Source organism: Periophthalmus magnuspinnatus, chromosome 24 (assembly GCF_009829125.3).
Source record: "Periophthalmus magnuspinnatus isolate fPerMag1 chromosome 24, fPerMag1.2.pri, whole genome shotgun sequence".
NCBI classification, from domain to species: Eukaryota; Metazoa; Chordata; class Actinopteri; order Gobiiformes; family Gobiidae; genus Periophthalmus; species Periophthalmus magnuspinnatus.
This window is the reverse complement of record NC_047149.1, coordinates 9,256,702-9,279,289: the sequence shown is the minus strand read 5'-3', so window position 1 is coordinate 9,279,289 and position 22,588 is coordinate 9,256,702. Positions and strand designations below refer to the sequence as shown.

The 22,588-nt window shown below is 37.6% G+C and overlaps 1 protein-coding gene across 2 annotated transcripts in view; it reads right to left on the bottom strand.

The window, feature by feature from the left end:
• The window catches only part of ptprk (protein tyrosine phosphatase receptor type K), a 116,161-nt gene that overhangs the window by 9,027 nt on the left and 84,546 nt on the right, over positions 1-22,588 (bottom strand). Inside the window, exons 20-30 of one of the 2 annotated variants that reach the window (XM_055232127.1) lie at positions 15,889-16,024; positions 13,912-13,941; positions 10,070-10,230; positions 6,483-6,670; positions 5,718-5,805; positions 4,970-5,046; positions 1,061-1,097; positions 896-993; positions 694-810; positions 420-574; positions 202-337 (exon numbers count right to left, since the gene is read on the bottom strand). In XM_055232127.1, coding sequence (XP_055088102.1) covers positions 202-337; positions 420-574; positions 694-810; positions 896-993; positions 1,061-1,097; positions 4,970-5,046; positions 5,718-5,805; positions 6,483-6,670; positions 10,070-10,230; positions 13,912-13,941; positions 15,889-16,024 — 1,223 coding nt within the window. The remainder of the gene's footprint in view (positions 1-201; positions 338-419; positions 575-693; positions 811-895; positions 994-1,060; positions 1,098-4,969; positions 5,047-5,717; positions 5,806-6,482; positions 6,671-10,069; positions 10,231-13,911; positions 13,942-15,888; positions 16,025-22,588) is intronic. The other variant, XM_055232128.1, reaches the window with a different exon arrangement.

Genomic DNA, 22,588 nt, shown 5'->3' with positions numbered 1-22,588 from the left:
TGCATTTTTTGTCCATGAGCAATACTGCCCTCTGGTGCTAAAACACACAAACTACAGTAGGTTTTCCACATTTCTGATGACACTGCCAGCACCCACACCATGCTATGGGTGAAGTGACACTGACATCACCAGTGCGTTTCTTCTTTTAAACTCTATACACTTTTAATGTGGGTGAAGATGGAGGATGGGTAATGCAGTCACCTCAGTCTGTACCATGTTGATCCTCCGTGAGCGTAGGGCTTTGACACAGTTATAGATGTCCACCACTCCTTCTCGCTCCGCCATGTCCAGCATTATGTCGATCACGATGAAACAACCTGTGCGTCCGGCCCCAGCACTGGAAAATGTTATAAAATTAACTTAAATAAGGTGATCAAAAACTTGTTCACAGTACTTTATATGTAAGAAGTGTCTCATACCTGCAGTGAACAACAATAGGCCCAGCAGACGGAGGATTGGACATCTTGACTCTGCGGATGAAGGAAAGTAGTCCCGTGGCGTGGTATGGGACACCATGATCAGGCCAGCCAGTGAAGTGGAACTGCTTGACTTCACGCACTTCGTTGAAACCACGCTAAAAAAAAAAAATCAAAGGATACATTTAACATAACATTGTATACAAAACCAGGCAGATCAAATAAATATGCATATGGATTTGAAGTTTGAGTATTTTTCCTACTCTACTACTCTTACCCTCTCCAGAGTAAATGTACGAACAACATATTCAGCAAGAGGTTCGACTTCCACAAACGTCACTTTGAAATCTCCATAGACCTCTGCATCATCTGGCCAGTACTTGTAGCACTTAACCTGTACATAACAAAAGCATACATAAGCATACAGGATAAAATATTATATTTTTCTTTTATAGAAAACAAAAAACTAAAACTCATACCCTGCCAACCTCCACCAGATTGGTTACCATCACGATGCAGGCGGACTGTTCCTGCCACACCATCCTCCAAAAGTCATAAACTGTCTCATGAACTGGACCTGTATAAAAAATGCATCAGTGAGTCAAGTTATTATTTGAATACATATATACATTTTGTTCTCTTACCCTGAGTGGCAATATAGTGGCTTGGTCGCTGATAACCCTAAAAACACAATACAAAGAAGAATGAAGCAGTCTATATCAAAATATGGGATATTTTTGTGACATGTAATATTTCAGTAAAAAATTAAGAAAACAACTTTTCTGGTGGGGTGTCCATCACCAAGGAGATCTCATTACCTTGCCTGGAATGTGCCACAGCATTGTATTAACTTGACCTAATGGTGTCAACATTGAGATAGATCATATGCTATACTGTGGAACATTACAGGCAAAGCAATGACATCTCCATGGAGACAAGCAGGTTGTTGACTGTCTGACAACTCCTCAGAGCACCGATGGCGCTGGAGCTCACTGATTAAGCAGGCCGCGGTACCAGTGCTGATGAATTGCTGTCGGCTATTAGCTACTATATTTACATATATGTGCAAAGAAAGAGCTCAAGAGGTGGAGTCATGGTGTTGTTACGTAGTGTGTATATACATAAAGGCCGTGTGTCAAAATTATACAAAATCTAAATACTACATGTAAAAGTCCTATATTGCAAAAAGATGTATTCTTGTGAGCTTTAAGCCATGTTATAATGTTATTACCTCCTCAAAAACATACCTGGAGTTGAGCTTTGTTTCATTCGCACATGTTTGAGTAATCCTGGTTTATTAGTCTGTCTACATCTCTCAAAATACTCTGCTCCACCTTGTGATGACATGTAGTGGTAGTTTTCAACTTAACAGCTACCTTTTACGTTCAGTTCGGTAGACATTGGCAATTCCAGGGCTGAAATCCAAATGATTCTAGTGAAGGTGTATGGTGTTTAAAAACACAGTGGAGCACTTCATCACAAGGTGGAGTGTTTTCTATTTTAGAAAATAATTCAACCTAAATATGCATGGTTTATGTGTTAAACATGTGTGAGCTAAACAAAACAACTGTTTTTGATGTGGAAACTTTATAACATACACTGCCTGGCCACCAGAAAAAAGGTCACACACTCAATACTTCATTGGACCACCTTTAGCTTTGATTACACCACACATTCACTGTGGCATTGTTTCAATAAGCTTCTGCAATGTCACAAGATTTATTTCCATCCAGTGTTGCATTAATTTTTCACCAGGATCTTGCATTGATGATGGTCGAGTCTGACGCTGCACAAAGCCTTCTCCAGCACATCCCAAAGATTCTCAATGGGGTTAAGGTCTGGACTCTGTGGTGGACAATCCATGTGTGAAAATGATGTCTCATGCTCCTGAACCACTCTGTCACAATTTGAGCCAGATGAATCCTGGCATTGTTATCTCGGAATATGCCCGTGCCATTAGGGAAGAAAAAAAAACATTGATGGAATAATCTGGTCATTCAGTATATTCAGGTGTCAGCTGACCTCATTCTTTGAGCACAGACTGTTGCTGAACCTAGACCTGACCAACTGCAGCAACCCCAACATATTTGCTTAGTTACATCCAGGTGGCAACTTTTTTTTTTTTTTTTTTGGCCAGACAGTGTATATCAGAAAATAAGGGCCCCTTAAAATTCAGGGACGAGTGAACTTGATTTTGAACTTGAAATGGATTGGTCAAACATTTATAGTTTTAATACTGTAATTTCCTAAATCTTGACAAAAAAAAAATCTTTAACTTGCTCCCTTTCATATGTTTTCAATATTGAAATAGGATTGTTGTATGTGCTCTATGTATGTGTAACGTATTATGTAGTGGCTGCAGCCCAAAAGAAATATGATATTTATTTCATGCAGCAGAGGCCTCAACAGTGACAGACAGACGGACAGATAGACGGACAGGTGTACGGGAAGGATGTGGTGCCTCGGTGCGTTCAAAGGAGTGGGTAAAAAGAGTGATACTTACATCCCTGTACAGCCAAATCTACAGGCCAAGGCACAGGCAGAAAGAAGGAGGAGGAGTGGAGGAAAGAAAGCACAACAGTGTCAGTGAGAGTCAATCAGAAAGGGAAAAAAGTTGTATTGATAAAATGGAAGCTTAAACTACACATGCAAAAATAAACTGAAATTGATAAAGCAGACTGGAAACTTTGTGATGTTTTTCTTGTGTCTATTGTTATAGATGAGGGCCCGGGCTGTGAAAAATATATCATTTATTTATTTTAGAGAATAATTTAGTAAATATAAACAGTTGAGGAAGTTGTAAGATAATGGAGCTCAACAGTTGAGTCTACTCTAATTCAGAAAAGAAATTTTCCATGATTTTTTCCCATAGACTTTTCATCTATCCATAGTGTGGTTGTTTTAAGTCCAAAAAGCAAGTTTAAAAAGCTATATTCTGCAAAATGTTTGAGTAACATTACTTTCAAGTCTGTTTCTAACAGACTTTTAGTTGTTTTTTTGTTTGTTTGTTTTTTTCCAGAAAGTCTATGGGAAAGATTTGTGTGAATTTTACTTTTGGAACAAGGGGGTGGGTGGTCACTGTTGTGCTCCATAGTGGCAACAGAACTTTTCTGACTACTTTTCTGTAAAAAGTATACTTTACTGAATGAGTTTTACATTTGAGCATAAACATCAAGAAGTGTCCAGACTAAATGGTCTAATTCTAGCTTGAAATGTTTTTCTGAAGCAAGCAACACATAAAGTAATGGTTAATGAAAAAATATATATAAAGCAGGGAAATAAGCAGAAAATATGAAAAAGCACAAAGTGAAAACATGCAGATGGTTTGTGCTAAGAAAATGTCCAGACGATATGGAATGATGATGAGCCATATGAAAGTGTATCATTTTAGTTTATGTTTAGTATATACATAATGTGCTTGTTAGACTGTATCGGAACATGAAAGAAAATCATTGGGAGTTCCTAGCCACAATTAATAAAACAAATATAATTCTTAGTATTGTTGTTTAGTAATCTTGGCTGTCCATTAATAGAAGTTTAAAGTGTTAAACCCATGGATCTATCTTGCAGATCTAAAAATTTACATGGCTACAATCATTGCAAGAGATGGTCAGTGCCTTGGCAGAAATTATAAAATGCACACCAAATTGTAGTATCAAATAGTTGCCTTCTTTAAATGTTGAAATGTATTATCTAATCAGTAAGCACTTTTTTATTTTAAATTATTCAGAAGGTCTATAGTCTAACTCAGGCATGTCCAAACTATAGCCTGGGTGCCAAATGCAAACCTCAGACCAATTTTTGTTTTGTTGACCAATTTTGTTTTTTCCTACTGAATTGACTAAAAGTATAAGAAGCAATATTTTTAATTTGCAAATCCCTTTACAATCAAAACCTCAAAATGTTCACATTATGGTGTGAGGCAGACCTGATTTGAGGGTAGCAAGTTGCATAACAGTATGGGGGACAGTAGGGCTGTACTTAAAGTATTGATACAAGAATATATCGTGACGGACTTCTTGGCAATATGTGAATCGATACAGAGATTTGTATTAAGGCCACTGTGAACATGAAATTCCAATGTGTATTGTTAATCATCAATTAATACATAATCAAAACATTGATTTAGTAAATGTTTAACAACAGTTTAATGGATATCCATGCATCGTATCAAGGTCCGAGTATTGGGATATGTATAGTATCGTGAACCCTGTATTGGGATATGTATTGTATCACGAGGTACTTGACAACACACACCCCTAGTGGACAACCCTGGTCTAACTTGTTGTAACATAAAAAACATGAAAACTTGAATATACAACTGTTGAATGTATGATTCCAAGACAGATGGATGGACACTTGTACAACATAAAAACATGAAAAACACCAAGCCGACAGCACTTAAATGTTGATGCATTCCATGATCTTTGATTAGTGGGATGGATGACTAGGTGACGCAATAAAGGTATAGAGGCCGGACATACGAGCGAGGGAGTGTGGTTTCTCTGGTTTCGTTGGGAGCCAATAGTAGCATTCGATGCGTTTCCACTTACATCGATGTAGTTGGCGTTGATGTAGTCGGAGGAAGGGTCATCTTCTATGGGCTGGAGGATAACCCTAGAGTGGTCATCTGGAAGGACAGCAAAAATGGTGTGGGTTTAACAGGGCAAGAAAATTCAAATACGTAGAAAAAAATGTTACAATGGAGAATCACTCTCATTAGTTTGTTTAATTATTGTTTATATAGACTGTCTGTTGTAATGTATGCAAAATTGACTCTTGTGAACTTTAAGCCATGTTATAATCTTGTTAACTCCTCAAAAACATACCTGGAGTTATGTTTTGTTTCATTCACACATGCTAGAGTAACCCTTTATTATTAGTCTCTCTATATCTCCAAAGCTCAAAATGCTCTGTCCCACCTTCTGATGTCATGTAGTGGTAGTTTTCTAGTGGTAGTTAACAGCTACCTTTTGCCTTTAGTTTTATATAGATTGGCAATTATAGGGCTGAAATCACCCAAATGATTTTAGAGAAAGTGTGTGGAGTATAAAAAAACACAGTGGAGCACTTCTAGCACCCAAATATGCAGGCTTTGTGAGTTAAACATGTGTAAATGAAACAAAGCACAGGTCTAGGTATGTTTTTGATAAGGAAACAACATTACAACATAGGTCAGAAAATAGAGTAACATCGGCCCTTTAATGATGAAACCTTAATATACTTATCTTATCTATATTATCTCCATCTCTACACCCAGTATTTGTAAAACTGTCTAGGAGATCTTGCATTGACACTTACAGGCTATAATGTTGCCGTAGCGATTCTTGGTGCGGTTTTGCTCCTTCTTGGCCACATCCCAGGTGGCGGACTGGCCCTCAAAGAAACTCTGCATCACCAACAGTAGAGGGAAATGACAAAATTATGATTACAAGGCAAAGCTGCGCCGATAAAAGTTGACGACTGCAAGGAGTGCCAGAGCTGTAACACGGTTAGGGTTAATAAGGTGGAACATGGCACATTTTATTAAGGGCACTTTGAGGCACTGAAATCTTTAGCATATATTAGTGCAAGTAATTCTAGACTTTGACAAAGACATAACTGCTACTAAACCATGATAATTACATTTAGACATTCATCCTGGTTGGGTGGATTGTGAAGTGTCTTGCTTCACAACACCATGTCTGTTCAACATTAATTTGCATATGTCACAAAAATATTGTTAAATCAATCTGAAATGCTTTCTCCTGTCCCTCTCGGAGATACTGTAAGATCCTAAAATAAAAAAGTTCAAATATCTTACATACATATAAGAGATATATTACTCTTATATCTTAAAAATGTCCACCTAAGATCATCTATTTGAACAATGTCTCTTGTGGTTGCATCATAATGTACTCTCATTTCCTGAAGAATGAGTTTATCAAAAACTTGTCAAACCTTAACTTAAACTCTAACCTTAACCTAAATTAACCCATATCTTAACAAATAAATGTTAAATAAATGTTATGAATACCCGCTCCCACGCGCTCACATACAGAGTCAGAGGTATAGTACTGTTCCTACCTCATACTCCTCTTTGAAGCCGTAGCTGTCCGAGGTCTTCATAAGGTTAATGTGCTGTAGCAGGTCAGCCACCCTGATGGCGGGGTGCAGCTGACCCGTCTGGTAGGGTGACTCGGTGCCCTCGCAGTGGTAACGCGGCACATCCAGGAGCCGGCTGTTCTCTGCTGCTGAGCCTGTGTGGTTCTCATCTGAAAGGAGCAGCACAATGTAGACGTAGTCATTCAGTTACTCACTGTACAGTCTCTTCTTGTATTTGTCCTTTAAAACATAACAAAAGCAAAACAAACTTGTGCACTGAAAAAAGGAAGTTTTTCACATTTAAAGGTGAAATACGCAACTTTTCCCAGTGGATGTCTGCCAACTGCTTATCTCCAAGTGAATGTTGTTGCTTTTCTTGGAATGTTCCACAGTACAGCATTAAACATATCTCTATGGAGACTAGCAGGTGACACCACTAGCAATATAGATAAGTTTAATGCCATACTGTTGAACATTCAAGACAAAGCAATGACATCTCCATGGAGACAGCAGGTGGTGGACCCAAAAGGTTTTTTTTTTCTTTTATTGAACGGCAAATTTGTTGATATGCTCTATACTCACCCGTTATTGGGACTACAAATCAAAGCAGCAGAAAAGGAAGATAACAAACGGGTTAGTGCTATTAAAGACTTTAAGAAAGAGTAATAAATACAGGAATTATGAGTAAACGTGTAAATGGACACTAAAATGGAACAGATCTAAAGCAAAGTCTAGTTCACAGATAAAAGGAGACACTGTGATTCATATGTAAATCATAAAATGACCAGTGACACATGTGAGAGGTTCAGATGAGATGATTTGAATAGCAGCTCGCATCTGACAACAGTTATATTGTACTTGAAGCTCCTGATGCTAACGGGGCATTGCATCTTACTTATAAGTTAACATCAGTTAAAATTATTTACATTTAATTTTAACAGAGAATCATCCCTAAATATAAAAGGACCCATATTACATTATTTTCTGATCTATGTTATAATGTAGTTTCCTCATCATGTGTTTTGTGTCATTCACACGTTTAACACACAAACCTTGCATATTTAGTTCTTCTCTCAAACAGAAAACATTCTGTTCCATGTGGTAATACAGGAAGAGCTCCACTGTGTTTTTAAACTCCATAAACCTTGGCTAGAATCATTTGGATAATTTCAGCCCTGAAATTGAAATCTCTACAGTACTAAAGGTAACAGGTAACTGTTAACCTGAAAACTACAGCTTCATTACATCATAAGGTGGAACAGAACAATTTCAGCTTTGGAGATGTAGTCAGACTAACAATAAAGGGTTACTCAAATGTATGTGAATGAAACAAAACATAACTCCAAGTATGTTTTTTAGGAGGTAATGACATTTTAACATGGCTAAAAGCTCACAAGAGTCAATTTTGCATAATATAGGACCTTTAATAATTATAATAACAAACACTTCTTTTCTGTACAAAAGTCATATATTATCAGATTATCAAATTGGGTAAAAAATCGATGCACCCAGTGTCACTGTAGCCCTATTAGTTAGTGACAGCAATTCTACCATCTAACCCCAGCTTGTACCTGCTCCGCGGACATGTTGGCTCATTATAAATGGTTACCCTCATCAGGCCAATTAACAGCAAAGATGACCCGACACTGAATTCGAATTCCCTACTTCCTGGAACTCCTCGAAAGCCCCGTGATGTGATTGGCTGAGACGGACCTTAGCTGCAGCCATCACTCTGCATTAGAAAACACGGCGTAGTTAATTAGTGTGGTTTGGTGGCACTGCGCGATGCAAGGCCCTTTAGGGTACGGGAGAGCTTTGCATCACCGCCGTAGTGTCATCACACAACTAAACTAAAGATAAACACATCTGAAGTTGGCGAAATAGCTCACTTGGCACCGCGTTCACATCACACAGAGCAGTACTACCAAGCCAGTATGGCAAACAAGCCCAAAGGAAAATGATAGTAGGTACTAAAGCAGACTTCAAGCAAAAAACACAGCATTTTTGCCAAGTTCTCCAAGCGCTCAGATGTGCCTGTCATTTGGAAGTCAGAGCGTTTAGTAATTTGCAAAGCCATTTTATTTTTCAAATTATCAGTCTCCTCTTAAGTGTTTTTTTTTTCCCTTTTCTTTCTTTTTTTGGAGAGAGAGGCGATGGCATGGCTTAAAACAACGACAAGCTGTGGAGTAATGAGGCGTCAGAGGGAGCGTGATGGTAATTACTGTGAATATCAACAGTGATCGACTGGGAACATGAAACACAGGTGATGACATGAGGCTGGCGAGTTTACAATGTAGAGTGTGGTTGGGTGAGAATCTATGTGACCAAGCCAGAATAATTCAGAATACAATTTAAAATGACATGAAAAATCAGGGGCAGCCCCATTCACTTATTATTTTAAAATATAAGTTCCTTTCCTTGTGAGCCCTGGGCAGACAGAGGAGAAGCCCAGAGGCTCAGCGGGATGTAATAATGAAGACTTTGACTGAGTTTGACATTTAAAGTGCAACAGTCACCACCAATTAAGGACAAACTGGGCCATATACTGTAACTACTGAGACAATGGGACAATGGGGACAGGCCCAGGGGGACAGGGAGAGTGTGGGTGGAGATGGAGGGGTGGACTCTATAGGACACTGTGAAAATAGAAGGCCCATCCATGCTCAACATCTCACCTAACACCGCTGTGGGCACCAGGGGGTCGTTGGGCACTGTAGGAGGAAACATGTTGAGGAGGCGTGCTTTCAAATGATACATTCACCTTTATAACACATAGACTTATTGAAATTTAAGACAACTGTAATAAACTGTGAAAAGTGAAAGATATAAGTATTGAAAGGTGGATACTAAAATTATGCAATGTCAAGTATAATAAATTTGTATTCAATTGAAATAAAAGCAATGACATATGTGCATAGGCCTCTCATGATACCACATTTTAGAACACAATATATCGCCACAGAGAAATATAACAATAAACAATAATACTGAAAACACTTTATGCCAGTGATGGCAGATTTAAACCTATTTTTAAATATATATTATCAATTAATGGTCTGAGCTGCAACACATGAATTAATAATTAGCCAGAGAAGTTATTTATTCAACCTTCTGTAGCTCAAATCTCTTTGTATCACAAAATCTCCCCACTATTGCAAACAAAATGTAACACGATAAATGTTGAGTCCCAAAATATATTGTTCCAGCTTTCATATTTTGCATAGTTAGCTTTTGGATATTTCTGCCAATTTTATCAACAGGGAAAACTGGCTCTTGCCCCCCCATCTGGGAGTATGACATCATTACATTTAAGAATCTGAAAACTATGTTACTATGTTAAATATGTTACAAAATTTTAAATGTAAAAATTATTAGTAAGTTTCATGTAGTGATGGCTACATATTTCAGTTAAGGTAATTTTAGAATTGTTGTTCTCTCGTTAGTTGCAACTTTCACTTCACTTTGAGAAATCACAAGCAATATAATGTTTCCTTAACTAAACTGGATAGGAATAACAAACAGGATTAACTATCACATCTTAGATTATCATTGAAAGTAATGGAACCTACATCTGTTGTTGTAGTTGTGGCTGTCCATGAAGGTCACAGCCATGGGGTCATCTCCGTGGAGCGTGCTCTGGTCGGCATAGCTACGGTCCATTGCGTTCACCATGTGTGTCATTTCCTGTCGTGTCGTCCCAATGGCGTCTTTACGTTTTTTCGCCAGTTTCCTGTTAAGAGCAGAGACATAGTAAAAAGTTAAACATTTTTTATCGTTTACAATATTAGCCCACTGGACAATTCCATATGAAGTAGTTTAGGTAAGGACTGCAAACCATCATAGAAACTTTCAAGCCAGGAAAAGTACCAAGCAAGGAGAATAGAGGAGAAGCTTATTACGGTAACGGCAGCATGTACCAGACTTAGAAAGGACCAATATTAGGACAGAAGCATGTCTTGTAACCCAGGGAAAAGTACCAAAACATATGAGAAGCAATGGGGAGAGTATAACTAAAGGTAAGAATGAGTTTAAACCAAGCCACCACCAAATAAACTACTACTACTATAACTACTGCTTGTACTATTGTATTTTTAATTTTAATATAATGTATATTTTGTTTATATAATATAATGTATATCTCTATGACTCTACCCACTTTAGTTGTAGTCAAGAGTACTACAGTTATACTACTGTGGCTGGTTCATCAAACAATCGACAAACTACTTTTTCTACTTTTAACTAAAGGTGGGTCAAGTATTGAAATAGCAATAAAATTGTGAATTTGAAAATCAAGTGTATCATTCATATTATGAAATGCAGTTGATTTAAAACATTATCGGGATATTCCCCCCAAAATACTTAGATATTCCTTTTTGTCAATATCACCCAGTCCTACTTTTAAAGGGCCCATATTACACCATTTTCTCATCTATGTTATAATGTTGTTTCTTCGTTGTCTCTATGGAGTCAAAGGTAAAAGGAGCTGTTAACCTGAAATCTACCGCTTCATAACATCAAAAGGTGGAACAGAGCATTTTGAGCTTTGGGGATGCAGACAGACTAATAATGCAGGATTACTCTAACACGACATGTAAATGAAATAAAACACAACTCTGGGTATGTTTTTGAGGAGGTAACAACATTCTAACATGGCTTAAACCTAACAAGAGTCAATTTTGCGTAATATAGAAACTTTAACATGCATATTTTTTCTTTATTCATAACATCAGGTTGTATTTTTAACTTTCTTATTTGTCATATTGAATTGTTTTTCTAGCATCAGACAGGTGCCCGGTGAAGAAAAATCACATCTTCGAGCAGCAAGCATAAAAGTATGGCTGTTTAAACTTTCTCTCTCCAAGTGTACGATCCATCAAATCCTAGGGCCATCACTGCAAAGGGATTAATATGTCAAGCATGACAGAGCGTGCAGGAGAGTTTGTACCAGAGCCGCAGATACACATCAGTTTGAACAACGAGGGGACCAATGATAGTGCTAGGTTGTGTCTCAGCTTGGAGTGCAACAACAGTACTGTGCTAAAGTGTGTTTGTATATGTGTGTCTTTTTATTTTATTTTTTTTTAGAGTAAGGCTATAAACAAAGAAATTTCATTCAGTGTGATGGATTTACAAAAAGGGACAAAACAGAGAACAAAGCTCTGCCAAGACACTTCTGTGGAAAACAATATTTTTTAAAGTGGAACCACACACTAAATCAACTTTTGTTTGGTAATAAACTGTGTATATGGCATTTTAATAGCACATTCTACTCTTCATAGTGTTTTTTGGGGGGTTTTTTGGCAGTTTTAGTGCAAACTAGGTAAATGTGCAGCTCTGTGTAAAAAAAATAAAAAATACCGCCATTTCAGGTATTTGGTGACACCACGCAACACTGCCCTGATTACAGCCAGGTGTTTCCGATTACAAACACATGGCTGCAGGGATGTTGTTGTGTGGATACCTGAGTTAGACCAATCACACTCTTCTTCATATGTCCAGACCCCGCCCCTTGTCCCTCCTCACTCTCACCTTTAGTCCTCCAGGTACTGCTCAGTTTAACAACAGCTTGAAATGTAGTTTTGGATAGAGTTTAAGTGTTTAGTCCCACTTTAAGCTCATATAGCTCTTTGAATTGATCAATAATTTCCTTATTTCGGAGACTACATACTGTATCAAAACATTTCCTTGGATCACCACCAAAATTATGTATCTATGGCTAATTATGTCCACAACATATATTAACATCATATTCTTTTAATATATAAACACTTCTTTTACATCTCATTAGACTTTGGCACAGTACTGTATTTTTTGTTGTCAAACTGATACTATGAACAGCTCGGACTTCTTCCTGACAAACACACAAAAAGCATGCTGATTTTATTCAGTGTTTTACCTCCAATTTCTCAAAACACTCTCCCCTTCTACGATGCATAAGTCAGTACGCATACACTCACATCAGGGGTAAAACAGGTTTAGCTAAAGGATTACAAAGTTTGAAAGAAATTTGGTACAACTTAATCGTACTAAATGATGTTGTTAAGTAAGTTATAATTTAGACATACACACATTGTAAAGGATTCTGTATGTCGATAAGAGAACCATATAGGTATACTTGTTTGTGATGCCTTCACTATTTAATAAATAAATACACTTTGTGTACTGTTGTACAGATACACAATGAACCCTGTCTTAAAAGTGCCAATTATAAGTTACCAATGTGTCCTTTTTAGTGTAGTCACGACTAAAATTTTAAACTCTATTTTGATACTTGGTACCCATTCTGATTCCACAATGACAATAAAAAGCCCTCCTTCTTCAGACAATAGAAAGTGATTACCAACATAGTACTCTCTTTTAATTTATCATGTGCTCTTATATCTGTGTAATCCCTCATTTGTCCAGGTAAGTTCAAAAGTGTTCCATGGGAGTACATTAGTCTATGTAGTTATATAGCTTCGATACTATAGTGTTGTAAATCACTGTAATCCCTCAGTCATTCAGGTCTGCTCCATAGTAAAAGCCAAAAGTTAAATCTATCAACTGGACAAAAAAGTTGTAGGAGCGAAGACGTTTCGTTGCTCATCCAAGTCGCTTCTTCAGTTCTGGTCAGATTGCTGGTGGACACTGCCTTATATCTATCTGAAGGAAGGAGCTAACTACACTGAAACTGGAAACAGCTATTGTTGTAAGTGTAGCTCAGCAGACTTAGCCTACATACAGAAACTGTAAACAACAGCTGTTTCCAGTTGACATATTTTACTTTGGCTTTTACTATATGGTGCTGTATGTGATTTTCAATACTTTTGACAACCCTAATCCATTTTAGACGAGCCAGTAAAAAACATGAAGCAATAGTCACAAGCAGAATATTCCCATTAAAACAATAGCCCTTTGTTAAAAACTAGTGAAGCCAGAGAAGCCGCCATGTTTGTCTGGACCATGAAACCTGTGAGGTGATGGGCGATGGATGGTCACATGACTACATGCACACAAAGAGCTACAGTTCACAAGTGCAGCATCCTTTTTTCAAATAACACCTCAGGTTTAAACAGCCAACACTGGAGTTAGCTTCAGAGCAACTTTGGAGCATGTAGAGGGCACCAGGGAGAGGTCCATTCACTTTTAAGTTCAGAAAAAGATACCAGACATATGGCTTCAAATGTATGTATTTATAATTAAGATAAAAATATATATTTAGTTTTATAATGATCCTGAACTAAAAATCCAAAGTGAATTGACCTCTATCCTGGCAAGGCGTCAATGAAGATGGTTTTGACTGGTTGATCAGCTGAAAATGTGTTCTTGAAAAAAGTATACTGCATCTTTAAAAAAAATTATAACAACAACTAAGCCACTAAGTCGCCCAATAAGGTAACAGCATCTGACCGTTGGTTAGTAGTTTACTTACAGGTAATAAGAGTATGAATAGTAGGTCCTCCTGGGGTTGTGAGCCAATCAGAAAGCAAAGAATGAGACACAAGGGTCATGAATATGCAAATAAGGACAAAGCCTGCTGTCCTGTTCCAACCAACATCGACAGAAACAGAAAAAAAAGCAACTTTGAAGGCTTCCACTATAGCCTAAGGTTCATGCATGGGTTTAAGATACAAACTAGGGGCTCTCTTTTTGGAAATTAAAAAATTAACTAAACTAAAATTCAATCTTATTTCTCTTCCACATGCAGTATTTTGATAGCTAAACGTGTTGCTATACTCTACTCATGCACTAACAGCTGGCTGACTGGTGGTGTCTAAGACTTGTCCCTATATTCATTCGCCTGCAGCGCCTGTGAATCTGTAACACCGGGTTTTCAGTTCAGAGCTAGCATGATGCCATCACAGTGCCATCATGTCCCACCATTTTAAAGATGCAGTATTGTTCAAAGCTGAAAAAGGATCGATGGGATAATGATGATTGATCTCCCCAGAAACTACTGCAAACTCCTCTCTCTGCAAATATCAATGCCACAAATACTTCAGGACACTAGCCTATAATGGAGTAATGTGTGTATATAGAATAAAGGGTTAGGATTAAGAGTCATTAAGTGTCAACTGGTTGTATATTATAGAATAGGACATAATAATTTTACTTTTTAGAACTTCATTATTAAATCAAGTAACTACACCGTTTCATTTTAAAATAGATGTTTTGAAATATACATGTATATTTATCTATACTGCTCACTAGAGAGAGTGGTGATGTAGCCTTTTAAAAAAACTTTTTTTGTTTATTTTTTATTTTTTTAAACTGGATGCCCTTTCTGTTGCAATGTACATTTTTTCAGACTTGAGACTGGCAATAAGTGTAGAGTGTCTTGTGGCCCCTTGTGACAGGTTTCTCCAAGGTCTCTATAGTAGCTACAATATAGCCATAAGCCCTTTTAGTCACATTGTAATATAACATAATTACTCTCTCACATCCAGATAACTACACCTCAAGAACTCATTACAGTTTGGTTTAAAAAAGAGTTTGCTTTAGTTCATTACTGAGTGCATTCTAATTGTTTTGGATTTGCAAAGTGCCGTCCTGATTTCTCCTAATGAGAGTGAGGGCTGGATTTTCCTAAAGCCTGGGGCCAGATGAAATGTTTGGGGGTAATTACACTTTTCTGAAAGTGTTAGGCTATTTCTTTGATGTTATTAGATCAACGTTTTCAGGAATATGTCAGAACAGAAGTGCTCCTGCTAAATTCACTGCCGTTTGACTTCACTGCCGTTTGAAAAAAACAAAAAAACAAAAAACAATATAAATAAAATATGGTCCATTTTCCAAGTGCATGTGTAATACTTATATAGATAAAGTAGTGTTTTTAAATCCCCTATTATATTTAAAGGTAAAAATAAGTATTGAAACTGAAGAACTAAAGAACAACAGAAAGGAAATTGTGAAAGCTGTTATGATATACTATAGCCACATGGGGGAGCCCTGTACCAAATAAACACAGACTAGGAGCGCAAACCTACATTAGTTTGCTTGTTTCAAGAGACTATTTTTAATGTTTTTTACTTATTTCTCTGTGGACCTTTTACATTTGCATTGCACTGATTCAATTAGAGGTAACATGCATGGTTTGTATGCTTATGATTTAATATACAAATTTTAAACGATTGTTTTAGGCAAATATATATGAATTGTACTTTAATGTTTTCTCTTACTGTTTCCAAGGGGAGATCAACATTCATGGTGGATGGATGGAAGATGGTGTTACACTAAAGCGAGTAGCGCACTGCCACACAACAATATATGAGTTTAAACTTTAAATCCATGTGTGTTGCTCTGTGTCTGCTGCATTTCTCAGTGCATGTACCAAGTGCTGCAATATGCTGTAAATATTACATTATCATCTGAACATTATGTCAGCGTATGTTATGTTTGACTGTCTCACCTCTTTTTGACCAGAAGGATGGCCACCAGCACTAAAAGGATGAAGACCAGGACTCCAGCGCTGATACCAGCTATTTTGACCACACGGTCGGCTCGCTTTTCAGGATCTGGGATGACTTCTGGCTCCTCTGTAGCACCTACAAGTAATACAGTAACAGTGGACATGTGAATACTTTGAAACATTTTAATACTTCAACTCATCCAATAACTATGTTGCCAGTAACAATGTATTTATTTTTCTCTAACTTGGAAAGCAAATAGCTGTATTTGCAAGTCAAAATCATTCAACTGACCACTAGTCAAAAGATCACTTTGTTTTAGCTGCACGACTGCACTTGCTACAGACAGTACCAATAGAGTACAAATGTCATAGACACAGTGCTCTAGTTTCATAGACTTCATATTGACTTTAGCCTGTTCCCCAAATAAAGCTAAATATTGGCACAGTGTGACTATTTACAAATCCTTGAGTGACTTGAGGCTGCACAATGATGCCACTTCACAGCTTTGGGGGGTTCTGAATGGTTTCTCAACAAAATGCCCCGACAACAGTGGAGTGGTGCAGGTGATAAGGAAACAGGCGGTATTTAAAAGACTCTCTAATGATGTGATTAAGTGCAGAGTAAGGTAAGGCAGCACAGACAGAGGCTGACACATGCACCATGGTAATATGCATTTATAATGTAATTATAGCTCAAGCTCTGACAAGCTTCATTAGAAAAGGGCTTATACGTAATACGCCTGGTCTAATGATATATCCTGAAATACCTTGGTAACATTATCACTGTCATTAACAAGACCACTTCAACAAATCCAAATATTAAGGGTTCATTTTGAGTTGTACAAGTCTGGATAATGAAACAACATTTTATTATATTTATATATTATATTTGCCAGAAGTAAGAAATATCTGTAAAGTGAAGTAGAAAAATATTATTAAAAGCAAGAAATTCAGAGAGATTAGTGAACATTTTTGTGTCCGCAGCACAGATGGAGATTTTAACACTTTCAAACACTGGACAAAAGGCTATCTATTGATTAGTCATAGTGTAAGATGACAGAACTCCACTTTAAAGATTTTGTCGCAAAAGAAAACAGAACTAATCCATTTGCTGCATTGAAATGTCACAGCACTTTTTCTGGGACTTGCATGTTCCACGTTTTTTATCTTAATTAAGCCTTAAACAAGTTAGAAAGCCTGTAGATTTATTTTACACTACATTAATCATTTTAAAATTTCTCTATGATCTTGATTTTCTGTCTCAATTATAAAAGTCAGAGGTACACAATTCTGGAAATTTAAAGGTGCTCGTCTTTTACGAAATTGCTTTGTCTGGCATGTTTCACAGTATGATGTACTTATCTCCATGGAAACAAGCAGGGGACACCACCAGACTGAGTTACAGGTCAGATCTGTGGAGATGTACTGTACCCCACAGTAAGCTTGCAAGGTTTTCCATGTATTTTTGAGCAGTAAAAAAACATCTGTAATTGAATAAACGCAATATAGATAGATATGTTTAACACCATACTCTGGAACATTCTCCCTGTATGAATAAAGATAAATTTAAAAAAAAGAAATTTAAAAAATCCACAGAAAAAAGTTACACAGATAGCATACTTTTAATCCACAATCAAATACTGCTTAAAGGTCCTATACTACGCAAAACTGACTTTTGTGAGCTTTTAGCCATGTTATAATGCTGTTACCTCCTCAAAAACATACCCGGAGTTGTGTTTTCTATTATTCTTATTTTTTATTATATATCAGAAAATAGCGCGATATGGGCCCTATCGGGTCCTATCGATACAGTACTAATATAAAAATTATCATGACATTACCACTCATTTAACATTGCAGTGGAAATGGGTGTACAAGGCTGTGCATTTTTGGCTCAACTAATTCTAAACAACGAACATATTAAGGGGCAATATGTTTCATGCAGTTAAACGTTGTTTTCCTGTACATTATAGCATTTGTTTGAAATGGGAGTACATGATACTCCACCTCCAGACTTGCTGTTCGCGTTCTTACGTAAATTTTGAGCACCTCATTTTTGTCATACACAAAATATTAACACAGATTTTTGCCATGCAGAAGTTTCATAAATGAGGGCCCCTGTGCTGGGTCAAGCACAGAAGCAGAACAAAAGTAATCATTCCCACACACTCCCAGTCTTCCCTGTCTGATTTAATTGGGCTTTCTCACTGGAGCGGCATGTAGTAAATCAATTAGATGTCTTTGGGCTGTAACCACACAAACATTTGTAATAAGACCCCTTCAACGTTCAGTCAACTGTGAGTTTTCATATTGTTTTTTTGTTCATCCCTGGCACCATTCCACTGCTCCCAAAGGGGAATCGCTGCTCAAAATGTGATTTGACTGGAGCTGTCCGGAACGTCTCGGCTTCGATGTTGTTGAATATTACTTGTACTCAGACTCATTTCGCCGCATGATGACTTCAGAGGATTGAGCAAACTCGCCTGATTTGGTCTGTTTTGGGATGTAATTTACCAAGTCTATGAGCATGAGTTGTTTGGTTTAAAGTGGAAAGACTATGGTGAGGTTGTGGGCGTATAAAAGGAAAAAAGCATCTGTTTTTTTGTTCCTAATCTCTACTTAGCGATCATAGTTCATGCGCTGCTATAAGAATATTAGCGAGCATTATTATAATCCCAATAATCCAACAAGACCTATGCAAAAACTCGATGTAGAGCAATACATCCATGGAATAGTAATCCATTCTCTTAATACGAAATGTCAACAAATCAGTCTTTATCTGCTGTGGTATTTGCAATATTACATGGCTATAAAATGTAACAGGGAGATATCATTATGCAATGTTATTATCATTATGCCCCAGAGTGCTACAGCCCTGAGGCAGATGATAGAACAACCATAGGTGATAGATTTAATGCATGTTTTGGTATTAAAGGTATACAATGGAGGATTTGCATTGAAAATATTCTACGGGTCATTGTTAGAATACATAGATGTATCGCTAGTCTTCATTTTCTTGTTCTGCATGAATGGGTTGTTGATTATTTCTGCCAACCAACAGTAATATCACTCAGTTTTAGTGACTTAATGACCAATCTACATGTTTTTGAATGTGAAATCTATCAGTCAAAAGCGACTAAGTGAAGAAAACATGAAGCAAAAGGAGTCAAACTGTACTGGGTGTTTGTGTATTTGCTTTTCTCCATACGATATATTGTAAAAACAGCCCTTGGTAACAACAGTAGACCGCTGAGCACTGTCTGCATCTAATAGTATTTTATTAATTAAAAACCCGGAAGTAAAAGTAAGAGTCTTGGAGGTCAATTACTGCCACACTTTGATGTGTAAAAAAAAAAAAAAACTGTTCTAAAGCTGGGTATGTGCCCTAAAATGTATACATGTTAATACTGTGCCAAATGGTTCGCAAGAGCAAGAAATGAGTTTGATACATTTAAATACTTGTGTCTTGCATTCCTGCTTTAAAATATCTTTGTTATGAAAATTACTTCTCACCAACACACTTGACTACACAGGGCCGGCCCGTGGTATAAACATATTAAGTGTTTATTTGGGGCCACATCCTCAAAGAGAACTGATATGACCTGACCAAATTTATTTTAATCAATTTGAAGCATACCACAAGCACTTGAAATACAGACTAAAAAAAAAAGATTTGTGCTTAAACGTATCAGTGTCATCAAATAATAAAATGGCTCCTAAAAGAACGTTGAGGAGTGGGGCTGAAACATGAAATTGGAACAAGAAAGTGTGAGCTTTTGTTTATTCTGCTAATATGTCATGGCAAGTTAGAACAACGTCAGTGAGATACAGCTACAGTTGGCCCTTTGGTGTATTGTTTTTTTTTTTAAATCATGTATGCATTAGGGGGCCGTAACCAAAATTTTGATAAGGATCACTGAAAGCCTAGAACCAACCCTATGACTACGAAACAACATTGATAATAAGTGTGAATTTGCCAATGACAAGAGGGATTTTAAACAGAAGAATGTAGCTAACAATAATACAAATTTTTATTCGAATTGCTAACATCATCTATTAGTCTATTCTGAAAAAATACACTTAAAATGCATGAGACAACCTTTTCTTTGTGTTACCTAAACAATATCCAAGGTCTGACCTGCAGCAATAATTGACATCAGACTGAGGAATAAGAAATGCAGACTCGTACTAGTTTATTATTCATTTAAAGGGCAGTTGTTAGGTCATGAAAATAGCTATGTGTTCTGATGGATCGGCAGAATGGAAAAACCCCACCAAAGTCATTCTGTATTATCATTTAGTGTCAGGTTTTGACTATTGTCCCACTGTTATTCACCACTGGGTCAGTCAAATCCACATGGGAGGTGGGTCACAATAGTCGTCACAGCAAAAGCAGAAACAGTTCGTGAAAAGGCTTTGGGTTTGACCTCATAATGGCAGAGGAAGCTCGTAATGTAAAACGCATTTGGGTCAGTTCGCTAACAATCACAAGCCGCAAGCCCCCGGGCAGTAAAGTCAAGATACAAAGGCCCGAGTGACCTAATGGGGCCGTCTTGTACTGAAGGTGGGTGGGAGGAAGAGAGGGAGGGGAGGAGGAGAGAGGGAGTGCCAAGGGGATGTGAAGAATAGGATAAAGCATATTGTCCATTAGGGTATACTGCATAGCAACAAAATAACAACATCACAATCCGTCTAAAAAGCTTACATTTCAGCTGGGACTTGATAGGACAGTAGTTTAGGTGCTATTAGACTTATGTGTTTTAAATAAAGGAACTAAATAATATAATACAACTCATTCATCTTTAAGGCGTTTCAGGTTAAAATCCGCAACTATGATCTTAAGTTGGCATATGGCCACTTAGAACAGGGGGTATAGAAACTCAACTGTGTCATTTTAGCTTTAATGTTATGACAAATTTTGTTATTAGGCTTTTAAAGCTATAGTATGTAACTTTTTAGTCAATATGTGCCCTTACTCTGAGCAGGCTTGTATCTCCACGTCACTCTGCCTACGCGTTTCCATGGGAATGTTGTTCATTTGGCCAGAATATTCTACAGTAAGGCATAAAACATATCTATTTCCATGGAAACATGTAGTTGACTTTCCACCTCCGGAAAGTTACATACTATTACTTTGAGCGACTTTTTTTTTGTTGAACTGCCAAAAAAAAAAAAACTAAACAAAAACAAAAGCACATTGGTAGTGACCACTAATTACTCTCACATTTGGAGAATCAAAATGAAGTCATATTGTATATTTTACCTAACTTTTTAAAACAAAGAACAAATGCACCTAATTTATTCTAATATTGTTTAATTCATCCATGTTTTTAAAAATAACAATAATAACTAATAACATCCCAACTGCCAGCTGCTGCTACGTCAGACACTCCACTGCACTGGTGTTAATGTATTTTGCTGTTTATCCGTGTTCTTACTCCGCCGGCTCACCTCTGATCCCTCTGCTGCGTTTCAGAAAATCTTTCCTGAAAACAGTGTGTTCCTGCGTGCCTCTGCACCAGTGTCTATGTGTCGCTGTTTGTGCTCTATCCTGGTAGATTAAAGCCACACCATCTAAACCGGCTTGATAATCTCTCAGGATACAGCAGCCCGCGGAAAACATGACATTTAGATCCTCACTAGTCACTAATAGTTATTACATCAATTTAACAGTTTGATTTGACCTATTGGTGGAGCTTTGCTTAAAATGTTCCAGAGTACGGCATTAAATCTATCTATTTCCATGGAGACAAGCAGGTGAAGCCAATGCCAAATTCCAGGTCAGTTCTATGGAGTGGTGACCCAGCTATATAAATGGAAGGTATTATTAACATCTTCCTGATAAAGCAGGTAGCAGACTCCATTTATCCATTTTCTTCCAGTTATCCGAGGTCGGATCGCAGGGGCAGCAATCTAAGCAGGGAGCCCCAGATTTCCCTCATCCCGGACCCTTAAGCTCCTCCAGCAGGACCCCAAGGTGTTCCCAAGTCAGCCAAGAGACATGGTCCCTCCAGCGTGTCCTGAGTCTTTCCTTGAGTCTCCCCCCAGTAGGACATGCCCAGAAAACCTTCCCAGAGAGGGGTCCTGGAGGCATCCATGCCCAAACCACCTCAGCTGGCTCCTCTTAACGTGGAGGAACAGTGGCTCTACTCCGAGCTCCTCCCAGGTGACTGAGCTTCTCACCACATCATCTCTAAGGGACCACCCAGCCACCCTGTGGAGGAAACCCATTCCGAAGGCTTGTATTCGCAATATTGACCTTTTGGTTGTTACCCAAAGCTCATGACCATCGCCTCAGCTCCTTCTTTACCACAACAGTCCGGTGCAGACTCTCAAATAGTAAAGTGCACCTAGTGCACCTTTAAGTTACTCATGGTACCCTTGCTTGCAACGAAGTCTTATCAGGTTTTGCACTGGTACAAATAATCAATATGCATTATATATTCTAAATACAATATTGCGAAAAAATGCACAATGACCAGTGGTTGCTAAGAAAAACTGTAAATTGGGGAACTATTAATTTGACTGTGAGAGTGGCTCGCCTTTGTTACATAAACAACATGAATGAATAATATCTTCATAATTAAAAAAGAAAATGTAATTGTGCATTGACAATTTGTGGACAGCTTCATTGACAGAAAGAGGACAAAGAGAATAAATTGGCTGCTGCATTAAGCTAATTGTGCTAATGACGGCTGCT